An 18,706-nucleotide genomic window follows, 5' to 3' on the forward strand; every position below is an offset into this window, starting at 1 on the left:
TTTTTTTTTTTTTTAGTTTGGTTCCACTAGATTGTGAGTCACTTGGAGTGAGGAGAAAGAGCTCATAAGTCAAGTGGAGAGCCTCATTCATCCTGGATATTTTATAGGACCTTCGGCACCTCTGCTCCATTTATTTTCACTCCTTCCAGTAAGAGATATAGTCTCTTAGGTTTGGGTAAATGATATGACCTCATTTCTTAGAATCTTCTGCTTTGAATCACCGTCTTTTATTGTCACTGGGTCAGTTCTAGAGGATTCATGGAGGCTATGCTCCGATAATCTGTATTGGATATTGGACTCACAAAACCTGGTCCTGAGTTTCAGATCCACAACTACTAGCTTAGTGACTTAAATTAGTTAAATTTTCTTAGCTTAAGTTACTCTCCTTTAAAAGTAAGTTTAATAATATATACCTCATAAAGGTAAGTGAGAGGATAAAGGTATATATATATTTAAAGTTGCTTTCTTAAGTAAATCGAAAAATAAGGTATTTGTGTAGTTTAACCTAACTGTCCTTTTATTCTTTAAATACGATAGAGCCCATTCTCACGACTTTAGACCTAGCCACCCTGATCTCCTCACAATACTTCAGCCACCAATTGGGCTCTAGCTTCAGGATGACTGTTCTTGTCCTTCTGCCTGGAGGGCTCTTGTCTGATGTATTCATGTGGCTGCCTCTCTCACTGCCTGAGGGACTGTGCTGATATTTCCCCACTATCCTACAGTACTCCCTAATCTTTTACTATTCCCTCTATGATACTTTATTTTTCTTCATAGCATTTGTCATTGTCCATCTCTATTTCAATAAAATTTATGTTTTTAAATGTTTATTTTATTTATTTGAGAGAGAGAGAGAGAGAGAGAGAGACAGAAAGAATAAACAGAGAGAGAGAGAGAGAGAGAAGCAGACTCCCCACTGAGCAGGGAGTCTTTCTTGGGGCTCGATCCCAAAACCCTGAGATTATGACCTGAACTGAAGGCAGATGCCTAACTGACTGAGTCACCCAGGTGCCCCATCTCAAAAACTTTATATTCCTTGATAGTAGGGACCATATTTATTGCTTTACCTCTGGTACCTAAAATAATGTCTGATACATATAGGCCTTCAAGAAGAAATATATGTTGAACAAATAAGTACATGAATGTATCCTACTGTATTAATGAAGGATATAAGCTTTATGAAGTATGACTTTGTGTAGCTCTACAAATTTTTGATTTATAATGCTGAAGACAAGTTGAATAACATCTTCTAAGCCTCAAGTTACTTTTCCATAAAATCTACCCTTACCCCCAAGGTTGTCCTGAGATGACCCGTGGTTGTTTCGCCTAATACAATTGTTTATGCTTCAGCCAGAGTAGTATCTTCAAAATGGAAATAGAATTAAGTCACTGTTTAAAAAAATACTTTAATTACTTGCTTAGGATAAAGCACATTATTGCCTTAATGACATTCTTAGGACAAAATTCAAAATCCTTAATTTGGTCTTGCCAGATTTAGAACCTGCTAGTCCTGATAGTCTTTTTTCTCAGGCCTTGAATAGTGTCATGGTCTATCTTGATTTCAGATATGCTTTCACCTCCCCTCTATACTTCTTCCCTTAGTCTATAATGTATACTTTTGCTTAGCAAACTCCTATTCATCCTTCTGGTGTTGGTTTAAATCAAACCTTCTTATATGTCTGTTTGCCTGTCAATCTATTCCTTTGTTGATAAATAGGATATTGCCAATATTCAACCAGATTTGATCTATGAAGTAGCAATTTCCTATGACTACACCTGAAATGTCTTGTTTTCTTTGTCATGTTCTAAACTCTATAAGGAGAGAATCGTGCTTTTATCTACTATTGTACTCTCACAATACACAAGCACAGTGCCTGAGACTTAGTAAGTTTCCTATGAATATTCTTTAATGTGCCGGTAGGAATTACCATTATTGTGGAAATGGCATTTGTTGATTGTTTCACTGCCACATTAATTATTTTGTAAAACATAATCTAAAATGATATGAAAATCATGAGTGATGGTGAATTATTTAGAGGAGGGAAAGATTAAGAAGGAGAAAAATGAGGAGGAGCTCAAGGAAGAAAGGAGGACAAATTGGAGAAAGGACACTGCAAGAACTGAGACAAGAATAAAAATGAGGGGAAGAGGGAAGGAGTAAAAGGAAGAGGAAAAGAGAGGGACATAGCATTTTCACCTTATAGTATAACTTGGATACCTTCAGGTCTACCAGTGAAGCAATAAGAGGATTTTATTGTCAGTGATTTAGACAATCATCTTGTGCCATTGCATTTTCAATACATGTGTGTTTATTCTTTTAGCCACTTTTTCTTGGTTCCAGTTTTAATTACTTAACTTGAAGTTTACTGATCATAACAAACTTCTTTTTCAAGCACCTTTTATTTTCATGAATTTATCCTTATTTCATTTGTAATTCTAATTCTATATGGTTTATTTCCATTTTATTACTTCATACATTTTTTCCTGTTGCTTCTATTATCCATTTCTCTTGAATTTTATTTTCTTATTAGTCATGCTGTTTTTATTTCAAAAGCTATTTCTTATCTGCTAATTTTGAAGATTTGGCTTATAAATTATTGATATGTGACTTTTATACAAATCTCAATGTCTCATCCACAATTGTCTCAAGACAACTATCAATTAAGTAAATAAGGCAGATTGTTCCTTATGCAAAAAAAAAGATGGTGTCAAATATTAATGACCATATCACAAGGAAGCAAAAAATATATATTGCTGTTCTCAGAAGTATCATAAAAGAGTCAGAGAAGCCCTGTGAAGTAATTATATTTCATGATTATTATCAGAAATTATAGCAGTTCCTGTGAAGAAAATTTTAAGGTTGATTATTCAATAAGATAAATTTTAAAAAGATTATTTCAAATTATTTTGAAAAAGCTATAAAGAATGTAATTAGTACATAATTATATATGGCATTGTTAAAGATCGACAGAGGATTTTGTATTTTGTTTTGTTTTGCATTAGAGGATACAGGAGGAATAAATATCCTTTATGTTGGAATTCATCAGCTTCTATTAAGAGAGTCTTTGAAGCTGAAGTAACAAAGAAGATAGAAATCAGAATGATAGTGACTGGGGATAGGTCTTACCATCCAGATCATTCTCGGGAGTCTCTGCTGTGTACCAGTTGGAAGGTGGTCCAGTGCCATTAACTGTCATGGCCGACACTTGGAAACTGTACTGACTTCCTTTCTCCAGTCCTATGGGAGAATTTTCCATAATGAAAAAAAAAAAAGTTACAGACTAACAAGTATTTCTAGCTGGGTTTCAAAAATTTTAGTAAAATTTTAACAACAGTAGACATACTTTACGTGGTTTGTGATTGTTGTGGTAATTATTATTTTGGCCAAAAGGGCAGAAATATTACAGCAAGAAATCAAATGATTTTCCATATATTCTCATTTATTTTTTCTAGTTTATAAAATTGTATCCCTGAAATAGCTTCTGGGCAGATGAAGAATATATCCAAAATAGCAAGGATCATTTTTTTTTCACAGTTTAGAAGAGGACTGCCTATAAATCAAGAATAATCATTCTAAAAATTTATGTATCCATCATTTATTAAAGGTCAGTGATTATGAGCCTTTCATGTCTCAAAACCATTGCAAAGCATACTTTCTTTTGCATCACCTTCCATGCTAGAAGAATGATGAAAGTCTATCTCCATGGTAACTTGGATATAACAATACTGTACATAGTGATGACTTCAGGACTTAGTTTAGAGACCACAGAGAACACAGGTTGATGAGAAATGGCCCACGTATCACTAGTGTGATATGTGTAATTTTTATATAAATATATTCCTTTTAGCTAAATCTCAAAGCAGCTCATTACCATGACAAATTATTATAAGACAAATGACAGTTGCTAAAAAAAACATGTGACTTTTTTGAGACACTGAGGACTTGGCTTAAACTGACAAGTCCTTAAGCCTCAAGGAGTTGAACAACCCTAATAAAGTTAAAAAAGTATTCTTTCTTTATTTTTTTATTAATCTAAAATGGCACAAATATTTGGTAATGAGAGAAATTCATAAAGAAAATGAAATATTGGAGAAATGATGCTTATCATGTACAAAGTTAAGTATTTGTAGATTTCTGCAGAGGCAGATGAGTAAATTTGGTCCTAAGGGGAATTCTAACTTATTATTAATTGGAGATAATGTTTTAAGTAATGGTTAGAATGGACTTGTTAATGTCCAGGGCAGTTACATTCAATACATTGTACTATTAGAGAAGACAATTGATCAACTCACCCACACAAAAGTATCGATGACACAAAATGCTATCTTCTTAAGAGGCTTCTAATTTTGTAAGATAAACTAGAAACCCCATGAAGACATAGACTGAGAATGGTTAGTATTGCTGTTGTTTTTTTTTATTACTGGTGCTTTATTTGTACGTCCATAGATCCCACTACACTGTCTGACACATGGAAGGCACACATGCAAAGCAGCTGTTGAAAGATCCACTAAAACATTGCTTAACACACATGAAAACATGAGGTCAAAATACAATAGCCAACATCATCCGGTAGGCAGTGAATGAATGCTTTTGAACACAAGGCCTTTGTCATGGCTCAATAGGCTTGTGTTCACTTTGATCTATCCCTTAGTTCACATGACATTGATCTGAATTTGTTAACATCTTGCACCCTTTCCTAGGCACCATTGTTGATTACTGAGGCAGAGGGATTATAGAGGTCTTTCAGGAAATTAAAAATAACAGGGAGAGAATTCTGGGAAGAAATGTTTACCTAATCATTGTAACTCATGACTTTCATAGTTTTAGGCCATCAACAATATATTATTTTGTATTAAGTAGAAATTTAACTTCATTTTTCTTTGAAATGGATTGACAGTTGTGTTAATGTCATCTCTAACAGTGATTAGGGACACCAGTGGTGATGGTCAGTTTCATGTGTCAACCTGGCTGGTCTAAAGTTCCTAATTTTCAATCAAAGACTACTCTAGGTGTTGCTGGGAAGGTATTTTATAGATGTGACTACTCACATAGTCACATATATAGTTCGTATTTAGTTGATTTTAAGTAAGGGATATTAGATAATCAGGGGTGGGGTGGGATGGGGTGGTGGGCCAGATTCAACCTGGTGAAAGGTCTTAAGAGCAGAAGTAAGAATTCCCTGAAGAAGACATTTCACCAGCAGACAGCAACTTTTAGCTCAAGAGAGTTTTGACCTGCCTTTCCTAATAGCCTGTGGTGTAGATTTTGGAATCGCCTAGCCAGCCATCATGATCAATTAAGCCAATTTCTTGTAATAAATGTTTTAGTACACATCCCCACAGGTTCTGTTTCTCTGGTTCAACCGTGACTGACACACCATCTTATCACATGTAATATTTGACATGTAGAAATCTTTTTGAATGTTCTATATTCTGTTCCACTTACTGGACTTAAAATCAAGTAACATTTTGTGTGCAGAATCTATCAACTTTTAGTAGGACTTTATTAAAACATCTCACTAGAAAGTAGATATGAGTAGTAAAAATATCTCACTAGAAACAACTATTTCTCCTTATAATTTTGCCCAGTGTATCTTTACATATACAGTGTTGAAGATCTGTCAGTATCACAAATTCAGTTATGAGTAAAACAAAAACCTACTAATAGTTTGGAGTGAAATTATGAGGCTTTCAGAGACCAAGCATTAAGAATTCCCCCAAATGAGTCTTGCCTGACCAGCCTAACCTCCTGATCAGAATATCCCTTCTAACCAGGGAAGAATTGCTGTTATCATCCTCTCTGGTATCTATAGTGAAGGCTTAGCATACTGCATATGTAGTCACTCTGAAGCCCTGCCAAATTTCCTTGAACTATATTATATTTTAGCTTAAATTTTTTTTATTTTGCATTTTATCCTAGACTATAAAATCTCTCTCCCTAGAAACACCTTGAAATTCTAGATTATAAAATATTTAAATATATACATATAATCCCAATATTAAAAGAGATCTTCATTAATGTCTATTCAAATGACCTACCTAATATTATTTAGATGCACGTCTAACAAAGTGATCCTGTAAATAGAGCAGGAATACCTTTGGAATGAGAAATTCACCAAGGGAGGACACTTACTCAAGGGTTTTTCCTTGTTAGAAAAGTGCCTTAGATCGTACTGAATCTGCTTTACTCTAGTATTGTCTACTGATAAACCCTAGTTTTATACAGTAGGGATAAAATAAAACTGAATTCCTCTTGTAAAATGTATTTACCCAAATCTTCGGATTCTACATTCTGTCTTCTGAAACCTTTACCAACAGAATTAAACCTGAGACTCTCTTCACTGTCCAGATAAGTGTAGGATGCAGGATAAGTACAACCAGACATGTGGATTTCCAGAGAGGCCCTCTGTATATTGCCTTCACAATTCTAGGTTGCATATGTTCCTACTTCTTTGTTGTGAGAGGTACTTCCCTAGCAAGTTTGAGATGTACTGAAAGCTCTTTTAATCTCAATTTCACATAAAGGAATTAGGTATAATAACTGTTTTTTTCCATCTTAGAATGTTCTTCTGAGAATCAAATGACAAACTGCTTTTAAAGCAGTTTACAGAATTAATAAGCATTTAATAGATATAAAGGCAACATTTGCAAATTATTTTCAGATTTGATTTTCACATACTTTATGATTTTGCCACAGAATACATTATCACTCCCAGTCTAGAGATAAGGATAATAAGGTTCAGAGAAATTAAGCAAGGTTACCACGTGGAGCTTTAATCACAACCTGGACTGCTCTTGGGTGAAGACTCTTGGTTTTGTCCTATCTCCTGCTGGGGCCCCAGAGACATTCTCTTCAGAGACCTGCCTGGCCAAGGCTGTCAGTAGTAAACATAAAGCCCTGTACAAATATGCAAGGAATTTTTGTCTAAAATGATTGCATAAAGAACTGAAAAATGAAGAGGTGGCAGGAAAGAATTGATTCTATAATTCTGACAATGAAATGAGTTAAAAGTTTCCATAAAACTTCAAGTTCGGGGTATTGTTGAGTTTTTCTCTCACTTAGAAAAAATATGTTGCCTTTTGAAAGAAGGGGTATCTTCAAAATTATAACAGCAATCACCATGAACAAGCAATTTTTTGAGCTTCAAAACTGATAGCTGATACCTAAAGATCTTTTAAAATCTATCCATCTATTCATTCATTGTTCATTCATTCATTCACTGAAGGTGGGGTAGAGGGAAGTCTGTCCGGAATCAAAAGCTTTTTTGTGTATGTATTTCTAAAAGTTGTCATCTGGGATGTATTTCCTATGTCGGGCCAGTAGAAAATTTAAATAGCATTTTTTAAAGATATAGGTAGGAAAGCTTTGATTTAATTTCTCCTAAAGCTATGCAGCTCCTTTGGCTGCAAAGCTAATATTCAATTTTTATTATCCAACAGATACCTTTTTTCACTGTGCATTATTCCACTTTCTTTGTTTCACTTTGTGTACCCCTTTTATACACAGAAAATCATGCATTCATTGTCTGTGGTCAGCAACACATTACCCACAGATTAAGAACTAGGAGTATAGGTTTTCAATTCAGGCAGGATTAGTTTTACTCTACTGCTCATTAGATATGTGGCCTTGTAAAGCTTGCTTATCCTCCCTCTTTGCCTAAGTATTCTCATCAATAAAACGGGAATATATAAATAAAAAATTGTTACAATGACTAAATTAAAAAAGATGTATATAATGTGTTTTTTTCTAACAGAGGTTTGTCAGCTTTGTTAGAGATATTTAATGTATACATTTTGATGAGTTTGGACATATGCACGTATCATGAGACCATCACCACAATTGAGGTAATAAACATATCCACCACTTCCAAAAGATTTCTCACGTCTTCTCTCTCTCTCTCTTTTTAAATGGTAGTAACACACAGCATGAGAGCTATTTAACAATTCTTAAGTGCACAATATACTATTGTTAACTACAAGGGGCTGTATTGTATAGCAGATCTCTAGAATGTATTCACTTTGTAAAACTGTCACTTTACACCCATTGAACAAGGCCCCATTTCACCCTCCCCTTCTCCTCCGGCAACCACCATTCTATGCTCTGCTTTCATGAGTTTGACTTATTTTAGAACTCATACAAAGGAATCATGCAATATTTGTCCTTGTGGCCGACTTATTTCACTAAGCACATCTTTCAGGTCTATCTATGTTGTTGCAAATGGCAGGATTTCCTTATTTTCTTAAGGCTGAATAACATCCTATTGTGTGTCTATATATACCAAATTTTCTTTATCTATTTGTCTGTCAATGGACATTTGAATTGTTTGCCTATCTTGGCTGTTGTGAATAAAGCTACAATGAACATGTGAGTGCAAATATCTCTTCTAGATCCTGATTTTAATTCTATTGGATATGTTCCCTGGTGTGGGATAGCTGGATCATATGGAAGTTCAATTTTTAATTTTTTTGAATAAGCTCCATATGTTTTCAGCATTATGTCTATAGTCACAGTTCGTGTTGGTATTATTATTGTTGCAAATATTAAAATTATTTTTAATACCAATGATCTTTTACAGATTCATAGGAGAGCCAGAGTCATTCATAACAGAGTGGGGTAAAGATGACAATATTGTTTTATTTATTTTATTGTTTTTATATATATATACTCCTTGCACTACTATATATATATATATAAAACTAGGACCTGAAGTGCCTACAATCTAGTTGGTAGATATTACCTCTTCTGAAAAACAGAAGGGCTGTGCATGAGATGAATGATGTGTTTCCTATTCTGTTCGCCAGGGACTTATAGTTCAATCCTTATAGTATATGTGGGTGGGCATGTGCATGTATACATGTTTATGCATGTGTATTTCCTAGCTTTTTCCAAGTATAATTTTATTGAAAAAAAAGTATCGTGTAATAGCAATGATTTTTTAGCTGTGAAAAAATATATTGTTGAAAGCAGATTGTCTTCTGCCTGTTTCTATTCCCAATAATAAGTGCCTTCAAGTGCTGTAATTCTGTTCTATTTCTAATTTTATAGGACTTATGGTAAGAGATGGTACATTATTCAAAGAGAATCATTTTCCTTTATTCCCCTAATGTTAACCTTGTTATAAAATTCTATGCTATTGTTTCATTTTTCAGTCCATAAAATACCAATGCATGTTTATCATTATGTTTATTCTATATTGGCCATGAAACATATGAAACTCTTAAGTTCAATTCAAAACAACCTTCTCTGAAGAGCCCTCAAAAATTAAAAACAACATTTTAAAATTTAGTTGACATGGGATCCCACAATGAAACTGATGGCAGTGATTTAAAATCCTTGTTATAACTGTGAATTACTTTGTTATTGCAGATGCCTTATTATCCTAGTAAAAAATACACACAACAAAAAACACCTGTCTAACAGACAGAGGATTGTAAAAAAATGTTTGAGTCTCTACACCTAAATATTTATATCACTCAAATGAAGCATTCAAGCATTTCCAATTTTCTAACAGACAAATCAATATATCCATGTATCTTAAAGGTATTGGAAACATGGGGTCAAATCCTGTACCTTCTAAAGTACTGCAGATTCCTGGAGAAAATCAATTACTTCTGCAAACTAGAAATTGCATAAATTACTAAACATGTCCTGGGGACAAGTCAAACCTACAGTCAATCTACCAGTGTGTAGTACTTTCTGGCTCCTTGATGCTTTGTTGCACTGGAGACATTCCCATAACATGTAGAAATGCAACAGGCATTACCTAAGTTGGGTCACACATCAGGGGAGAGGAAGGCAGAGGCTCTGCAAAACTCATTTTTAATGTTTTAAGGATATGAGACTATTCTCTGGAGACTTTTATTCATTTCAAATTAAAAATGGAGTCTGTGTGACTTTGTTTTACAATAAATATCAGGTAAACTTATAAATATAACTGCTTAGATTGTTTATCTTCCCAAATTCACTTTATAATTATTGAAATGAAGAAGGAACAATATGAATGAAGGATTAAAATTTGGAGTCCAGATTTGTACAAGTCTATAAAGGTGGGAATGGGCATTTGTGAGCTATTCCAATAACAAGCTAATTAATTCATCCTATTTCTTTGCTTTTGGCCGGAATAGGATTAAACCAGGGTGGTAATTGATTATATCTCTTGCTGATTAGAAGTTCTAATTGCCCAATATACTTTAGATGACTAAAACTATAGGACTAAAATATTTATTTTTGAATAAATTTTATTAGAGGATAGAATTAAAAATTTGTGTCCTCTAGAGGAAAAGTAAAAGGAGTCTGTAGTGAGTTGAAGAGTGTCCCCCTCAAAATTCATGTATACCTGGAACTTTAGAATGTGACCTTACTTGGAAATAAGATCTTTATAATCAGTTAAGGATCTTGAGATGAAACCATTCTGGATTTAGAAGGAGTTACATCCAGTGACTGGTGTCCTCATGCAGAGATAAGAGAGGCATATCTACAAGCCAAGGAATCTCAAGGATTGCCAACAACAACCAGAGGTTAGGAGAAAAACACTGGTGAGTTTTCTTTCAGAAACTCCAGAAGGAACCCACCCTGTTGACACCTTTATTTTAGACTTTTGGCTTTTTAAAAAAAATGATTTTACTTTCTGTAGAGAGAAGATCCTGAAAGTTTGTATATGTAGGGAGTCAGAATCTTGGTTTGATAATACTAAGCCTAATGTATGAAATTCCAGTTGCCAAAAATATAAATACTAAACAGTTCATATCAGCAATTTCCTTTGGCCTTGTGGCTACTATTCTTCATTTATTTTCTGGACTACTGAGTACAATGTTTAGCTGTTCAGTGGGCCAAGAATTAGTTTTAGTGGTAGGAATTTTCAATTTTGGTAACCAAAAATCATAATATGACATTAGCATCTTTTTGTTTTTCACTGTATAAACAATTTCAAAATACACATTTTATTGTTGTTACAAATGTAAGCAATAATCACTATCAGTATTTTGGTCACTATCAGTATTTTGGTATATATATTAATACAAATATTTTCCTCCAAATTCATATTTTTAATTTATAAATATGGACTCACTAATATTGATTTAAAGTTGTTATTCACTTAACAGTATGTTTTAAGTATTTAACATGTGATTTAGTATTTTTACATTATATTATTTTCAATAGATATACAGTATTTCATGATATGATTTTGACTAAAATTTTTAGGTAACTACCTACATTTGGATACTTGAGTTCTTTTTTTCTTATAATCTGCTATTAAAGCAATATTTCAAGGAAATGTTTATAGTTAAAAACTGTAGAAAATATGGCTGCAGAATTAGAGTAAATTCCTCCTAGAAAACTTAGATCATACATCTATGAAGATCTCTCTCTCTCTCTCTCTCTCTTTAATTCTCTGCCTCACATACAGGTATAACACATACCTCCATATTGCTTTCCAGAGAGATTCTAGAATCTTCTGGCCCACAGCAATATATGAGTATTCGTTATTTCTCTCATATGCTTTCCAGAACAGGGTATCATCATCCATTTATGTCTTTATTGCTTTAATCAAAAGAAAATGCTAACTCATTTTTGTTTCAATTTGCACTTCTCTACTAATGAGTTTGAACACTTTATCATGCATATTGGCTATTTATAGTTCTATAAATTGAATATCTAGTCCTTAGTTTTTCAATTGGAGCACTCATCCTTTAATTAATTATCATATAAAAAGTTTATTTTATATCTTAAATCGTTTTCATTTGAGAAGGAGGGTGATTTTTAAAAAGGTTTCAGGACTTCAAATGGCAATATCTACCAAAAAATAAGGCATGGTGCTTGCTCCAGCAGCACATATATTAAAACTGGAGTGATACAGAGAAGATTAGCACAGCCCCTGTATAAGGATGACTTTCAAATTCATAAAGTATTCCACATTTTTTATGATATAGATCAAAATTTCAAGAAAGTAGATCCTGAGAGTTTTCATCACAAGGAGATTTTTTTTTCCTTTTCTGTTTTATTGTATCTACATGAGATAATGGCTGCTAACTAAGCTGAAAGTGACAATCATTTCACAATAAACACAAGTCAAACCATTATGTTGTATACCTTAAACTTACACAGCGATACATGACAATTATACCTCAATAAAACTGGGGTGGAAAGGCTTGGATATAATTATCCATACAGGCTCTTCTTCTAGTCTAATATTATATCTTAAGAATTATACTAAAAACTTTTCAGCAAGGTTTTTTTTCAATCTTGGTGATTTCTTTCAAAATAAACTACATGTGGTACTAAGTATCCCCTTGAGCACATATACCTCACCTCAACTTAAATTATTGTTATCTTCTCCCCATAATTTCATCCATAAAAAAGCCATAGTATCTCAGCTTTTCTTAAGCTTTTAAAATGATGTGCTAGAGTCATAACTTCCGCTGATAGGCAACAATACCTGCCTAAGAGATTTTGTTCAGACATAAAACAAATAATGTTATTTTTGACAACCTACCTTGGAAGCATTCTCACCATCATGCTAACATTTTATAGGCATAAAAGACAAAAACAAGCAAACAAACAAGCAAAAAGCAGAGGTAAAAAAACAGGTTTTGATCAAGGCTCAGAGTGTGGGCTGAACAGGTAGCTTAAAATGTATGTGTTGTGTCTGTGTGTGTGCACTATGATTTCAAATGAAGATTTAGTGAATACTTGGTATAGAGAAAGGAGTAAATAAAGAGTTACTTTCTTCTTTTCTCACTTGCAGTGATACTTTATCTATGAGCTGTAAGGTATGAGTTTCAGTTTGTATATTTCCCCGGACCCAGGTTTGCTCAACTTCACCCACCAGTTCTTATCATGAGCCACTGCTATATGCTTTGCTTCCCAAGTCCCTGGCAATAGTTCGTGCTTTTCTTAGCTATAAAGCCCTCTTGAGTATTGCTGCTACCCTAGACCAAGCCACCACCACGTGAAGTACTTACTAATAACAAGGAGAGAATTCCAAATGCTCTGACTACTCAGGTGCTGTTTGGAGGTACAGAATAGGTAACAGCCTATTGGTAATTGGTAGACTTTGACCAATGATAGGCAAGAGACGAACTGCTCTGAGTTCTATCCAGCCATCGATTATGATACACAGCACTTCATGTACTTTATGAGGCCTCTGAGGAGACCCCAGGAAGCCATGAAAACACCACGTTTGCCCTACACTTTTGGCCAGCTGAAAGATACGCCACAATCATTGATGTTTTTTCTCCCCGGCTCACTTTCTTTGATCCCTCACTGGTGCTTTCCTGGGCTCGCAACCCCCACAGGTATTACCTTGAAAGCACACTTCAGACTCTGTTTTCTAAGAACCTGGCTGATATGAATTAAGGGTTCCAATAGTGGATTACTGGATTATTCATTTTATAAAATGAAATACATATTATCTAAATACCGCAATGAAACTGAATCCAATTGTCATAAAGAAGTTTGATTTACTCTGAGTTCCACCAATATTGCTACAAAAAGTGAATTTAATTTTATGTTTATGGAAAGTAGAATAATCAGTTTATTTCCCAAAATACCCTTTTCCACATTCTCCAACCCCTTCCTCATTGCTGGAGATTAGGGGGAGAGGGGCCAGAGTGACTTAAACTTGGAACCATTTGATTAGATGGCTTTTTAAAGTTATTAAAGTTAAAAGTTATTTGACAAGAGGAGCTGTTGTTGGATCATCAACGCTGAGAAACTAATATGGATTTCAAAAATCTGATATATTTATTAAGAGGATGATCCAGAAGCAAAATATGTACTGAAAGCATTTTAGAGAATATCAAGTTAAAAATACAGAGGCTATTCTTGTTCAGAACAATAAATGTCACCTGTCGGGAAACAAAAAAAAGAATGTTCCCTGGAAGTAAGAGTGTATTTTATTCCCAAAGCATTTAATTCATCAAAATCTTGAAATACTACACCATGTGAACACTGACCTGTGAATAAGTACCAGAGGTTGTTGGGCTCCAGAGTTTCCATCTCACCCCTGCGGGTCGTCTTTCTGTGTCGTATTTTATAGCCAGTAATAAATCCATTTTGTGTTCCTGATGGAGGAGGCAGCCAGCTTACCTTGATACTCTGCAAAATAATACATATAAATTAAAACATTGAAGAAAGTTAGGACAACAGGATGAGGTTAAAGAAATGACCCAAGCCTAAGTACAAATAAAGTGGAGAGGCAGGAAATGCTAGTGATTACCCCATAGAAGCAAATTAAAGCCATTCTTACAATCTGACAGTACTCCTCTTTGTGTAATTTTGACAAAAACACACAATTCATTTGATTGATTACATGCATTATTACCTCTCCTTTGTAAATACCACTAAAATGACAGTAAAATATTCTAAAGGATATAAAGCTATAAGGAAATAGAGAATAGGAGTCTAATGGATGAGGGATGTTAACAAATATTTAAGGGGTGCAATCTAAGAGAAGTGTGGTGGCTGAGGCAAAGGAGAAAGATGAAACTTAAATTACCCCTTAAGAGGTATTAATGAAAAACAAGGTGATTTGCATGGCAAAGGTCAGGGAGGACTAGAAATTGTTGCTTCCAAAATACCTTTAAAGACAAAACTGAAACATGGTTCTGAAATAAAAGATGGATTGAAAGTCCTACCCACATCCAGTAAAATCACTCTACTGACCCTCAGCGACCTGGAAGTAGCTTGGAATTTTTTCCTCGAGGGATATTGAAACAGAATCCACAGATTCAGATATCAGGCACAGAAGCTAGAAGAGATGAGGGCAAGGAACTAATTTTTGACTTATTAAGTCAAAGACACCAAAGTCGTCTTCATCTGCATTCAGAGTAATGACAACCAGGTGTATATTCCTCAGGAAAAATATCAGGTAATAATTCTCTAGAGAAAATTATAAGTTTGGCCCTAGAGAAAACAACAGCCAGGTTTCTGATTAATCCCCCAATAATGAGGCTCCCACTTAATAACCCCCACTCATGCACTAGAATTTGCACTTTGCAATCATTTTTTAGTACATATTTCATTTTAATGTAAACCAACAACTTAATACTACCAGACATTTTTAAAAAAGCCTTTAGTATAAAAGAGGAAAAAATACGTTAAGAACATAATGGCCCTTGAAAAAAACAGCACTGATGCTTAGAGCAAAGAAAGGATCCAAGAAGCTGTCATAACCCAGATAATCCAAGAGAAAATATTACATTCATGAAAGGAATAAAAATACAGAAAAAATGAAATATTCTTTTAAAATGTTATGACATTTATAATTTGGTTGAACCAGTTAAATATTCAATAAATAAGTTGGAAGATAAATTAAAGAGAAATTTCCTAAAATTCAGTGGGGGTAAAAAGATGATCATAGAAAACTGGAGAGAGAAGATAAGAAAATAGAAGTTTAGTCCATAATTTCCAACATCCAACTAATAAAAGGAAATAATAATTTAAAAAAAAAAACAGGAAAAATAGACGGCAGAAAATTAGCAAAGAATAGATACAAAAACCCTTCTCCACTATAAAAACCTTGAAGATTTGAGACTTCAGTCTAAAAGGGATTATGAAATGTCTGACATCATGCATGAAAAAAAAAAAACCAACATTAAGGCACATTACTGCGAATACTACAGCCTCATAAGGGAGAGAGGATCCAAAAGCTTCCAGAATGGAAGGAAAAAAGGTCACATAAAAAATGATCAGAAGTAAATATGGTAAGGAGTCAAATTTCTCAATGATATTCGAAGTTAGAAAACAACAGAACAGCACTTATAAAATTCTAATCTTAAAGATTTTAAACCTAGAATTCCAGGGCTATACAAACAAATTATCAAGTTTAAAGAAAATATAACACAAGTATAAAAATAAATGCTTATATAAGTACAAGTATAGGAACTTTTCAAAAATACATGGTTTCAAAGGTATCCATCTGTATTCCCTTTATCAGGAGGCTAATGAGGTTATGCTTCAGGAAAATGAGAGTACAAACAGGGAGAAAAAGATTTGAAATCCAAGAAACAGAGAATCCAAAACAGAATTAAAAATATGGAATTCTCAGGAATATAGTGAAGAAAATTCTAATGTGATGTAAGATTGGGTATAAGGAGACATAGACTCAAAAGAGTACATACTGTACTATTTAATTCTATTTATACGGAATTCAAGAATAAGAAAACTAATTTATAGTAATACAAAGCAGACCATCAGTTTCCCATGGCAGTCGTACTGGGGGATTGATTGGCTATGTGAAGAAGGAGACTTTTTAGGGTGATGGAAACATTCTGCATCTTTATTTCATGTTTTTTTTTTTTAAGACTTTATTTATTTATTCATGAGAGAAACAGAGACAGAGAGGCAGAGACACAGGCAGAGGGAGAAGCAGGCTCCATGCAGGGATCCTGATGCGGGACTTGATCCCGGGACTCCAGGATCACGCCCTGGGCCGGGCCGAAGGCAGGTGCTAAACCACTGAGCCACGCAGGGATCCCCTATTTCATGTTTGTTACATGAGTGGATATAATTGTCAAAATATATCATTATGGGCTTAATTGTGCCCCGGCCCCAAATTCACATGTTGAAGTTCTAATCATTGGTAGCTGAGAATTTGAGTGTATTTGGAGGTAGGGACTTTGGAGAAATTGTTAGGTTAAATGAGGTCCATTAGCATGGGACCTAATCTAACATGACTGGTGTCCTTATAAGAAAAGGAGATTTGGAGACACACACAGAAGCCCTTGTGAAGACAGTGGAAGAATAGATCCATTCGTAAGTCAAGGAGAGAGGACTCAGAAAAAACAACTCTGCTGATACCTTGATCTTGATCTTTTGGCCTCCAGAACCCTGAGAAAACAACTATCTGTGGTTTGCTTAGGTTTCCTCCTTGGTGGGGTTTGCTATGGCATCCCTAGTGAAATAATACATTCATAGAAATAAATACTGGAGATTTGTGCATTTCACTTTAATTAAGTACACCTTAGAGAAGAAAAAAGACTAGAATGAAAATGAAGATGAGGACAAGGAAGAGTAGAAGGAGAATAAAAGGAAGAAGATTGGGGAAGGAGAATATGAACAGAAGTATACAAGAGTGCCGAATCCTGACATAAAAATAAACCAGTAGGTGGTATCTAAAACTGGTGAATTAAAGCTAAGGAATTAAGGGACATTTACTTGAACACATTATTGAAAAACACGGTGGTAAATTCCAGAAAAGAAAGACCGATGAACATGCTAGTGGGAATGGGGTTTGGGGAGGGAAGAGTCCATTGGTTTTAGTTACAAATCTATTTGAAAAAAATAATGAACACAGAATACCTTGATGAATATTTAATTATTTTTAAAGGATTTTATTTATTTATGTGTTTATTTGATTTTTTTTGTGTGTGTGAGGGGGGAAGGGCAGAGGGAGAAGGGGAAAGAGAATATCACGCCAACTCATGGGTAAGCGTGGAGCCCATTGGAGGGGCTTGATCTCATGACCCTGAGATCCTGACCTGAGTTGAAATTAAGAGTTGGACACAACCGACTGAGCCACCCAAGACCCCTAAATTAATTTTTTAAATAGACACATGAAATTGTTCTTTTGAGGTGGTAGAAATAAATGACTGTCAGAAACAGGCCAGACATAAAGTCAAGGAATGGATTTCTGAGTCCCTGGCCCACAACCCCTAGAATGCTTTGATATTGTTTCAATCATGTGAAAGTACAGCAGAGGCAGGACAGTATTCTCCAGGGAGATAGATGTAGATTACTACAAATTAGCTATTTTTTTAAAAAGATTTTATTTTTTACTCATGAGAGACACAGAGAAAGAGGCAAAGACATGGGCAGAGGGAGAAGCAGGCTCCCGGCAAGGAGCCTGATGTGGGACTGGTTCCCGGGGCCTGTGATCACGTCCTGAGCCAAAGGCAGACGCTCAACTGTTGAGCCACCCAGGCATCCCACAAATTAGCTATTGCTCTACAAATGAGTAAGTGCCTTTATAAAAGGATTTTTAAAAAGCTGTGTAAAGTCAGTTACTTGGCCAAGTATTTTTAAAATGTCAATGACATGCCAACTACAGTCAATTCTTGTGATTTGCAGGAGCCATGTTCTATAATGCTGCTGCAAACACTGAATTTGTAAATATTGTAATATTGCTCCCAGGGAAAACATAGGTTTAGGTTCTTAAGAGCTTTTGTTTACATTTTTTCAATTCATCAATACATAACCTTGTTTTATGTATCTATCTGTTTAAAGATATCTAATATTGTTGTTGATACATTCACATTGAACTCATGGCCAATAGCACTATACCTCATGCCAGAATGAAGTTTATCTAACACATGGATTTTCTCCCTAAAGCACGTCACAGTCTCTTGCAATAAGTGATACTAAACAGCACGTCAGCATTATGCTTGGGGAGCATATAGCAAAATCACCAACAGAAAGCAAAACTAAATAATTAAATGCCCCAAAAAAGTGACATTTATCTGACCGCCCAAAGGACATGTGGTTACAACACAAGAAGACAGAGTGTCTCCTCATTCAACCTCAGCTGGGAATGTGTGCTTCTGGAAACTCAGATTGTTTCATGGTTGTGTGTGTGTGTAAATCGGCAAATGACTGGAAAGGTACTGTGGGTATTGATTTGCGGTTATAAATACATTTTAGCAGTAGGTGATTCTGTAAATACAAACTCTGGAAATAATAAGGATCAAGTGTAATTATTCAACAAAT

At 34.6% G+C, this 18,706-nt stretch overlaps 1 protein-coding gene and 1 non-coding gene across 8 annotated transcripts in view; one reads left to right on the top strand and one right to left on the bottom strand.

Annotated features, from left to right (window-relative positions):
* DCC (DCC netrin 1 receptor) overlaps positions 1–18,706 on the bottom strand; it is a 1,086,625-nt gene that overhangs the window by 181,780 nt on the left and 886,139 nt on the right. For all 7 annotated transcript variants that reach the window (XM_077892657.1, XM_077892647.1, XM_077892640.1 and 4 more), the window contains 2 exons: positions 13,957–14,098; positions 3,128–3,238 (listed from right to left, as the gene is read on the bottom strand). In XM_077892657.1, the coding sequence (XP_077748783.1) occupies positions 3,128–3,238; positions 13,957–14,098 (253 nt within the window). The remainder of the gene's footprint in view (positions 1–3,127; positions 3,239–13,956; positions 14,099–18,706) is intronic.
* LOC144289077 (U6 spliceosomal RNA) lies at positions 11,815–11,921 on the top strand. The gene has a single exon (XR_013357134.1). It is a non-coding gene; the product is annotated as a U6 spliceosomal RNA (small nuclear RNA).

Source organism: Canis aureus, chromosome 1 (assembly GCF_053574225.1).
Source record: "Canis aureus isolate CA01 chromosome 1, VMU_Caureus_v.1.0, whole genome shotgun sequence".
Lineage (NCBI taxonomy): Eukaryota > Metazoa > Chordata > Mammalia > Carnivora > Canidae > Canis > Canis aureus.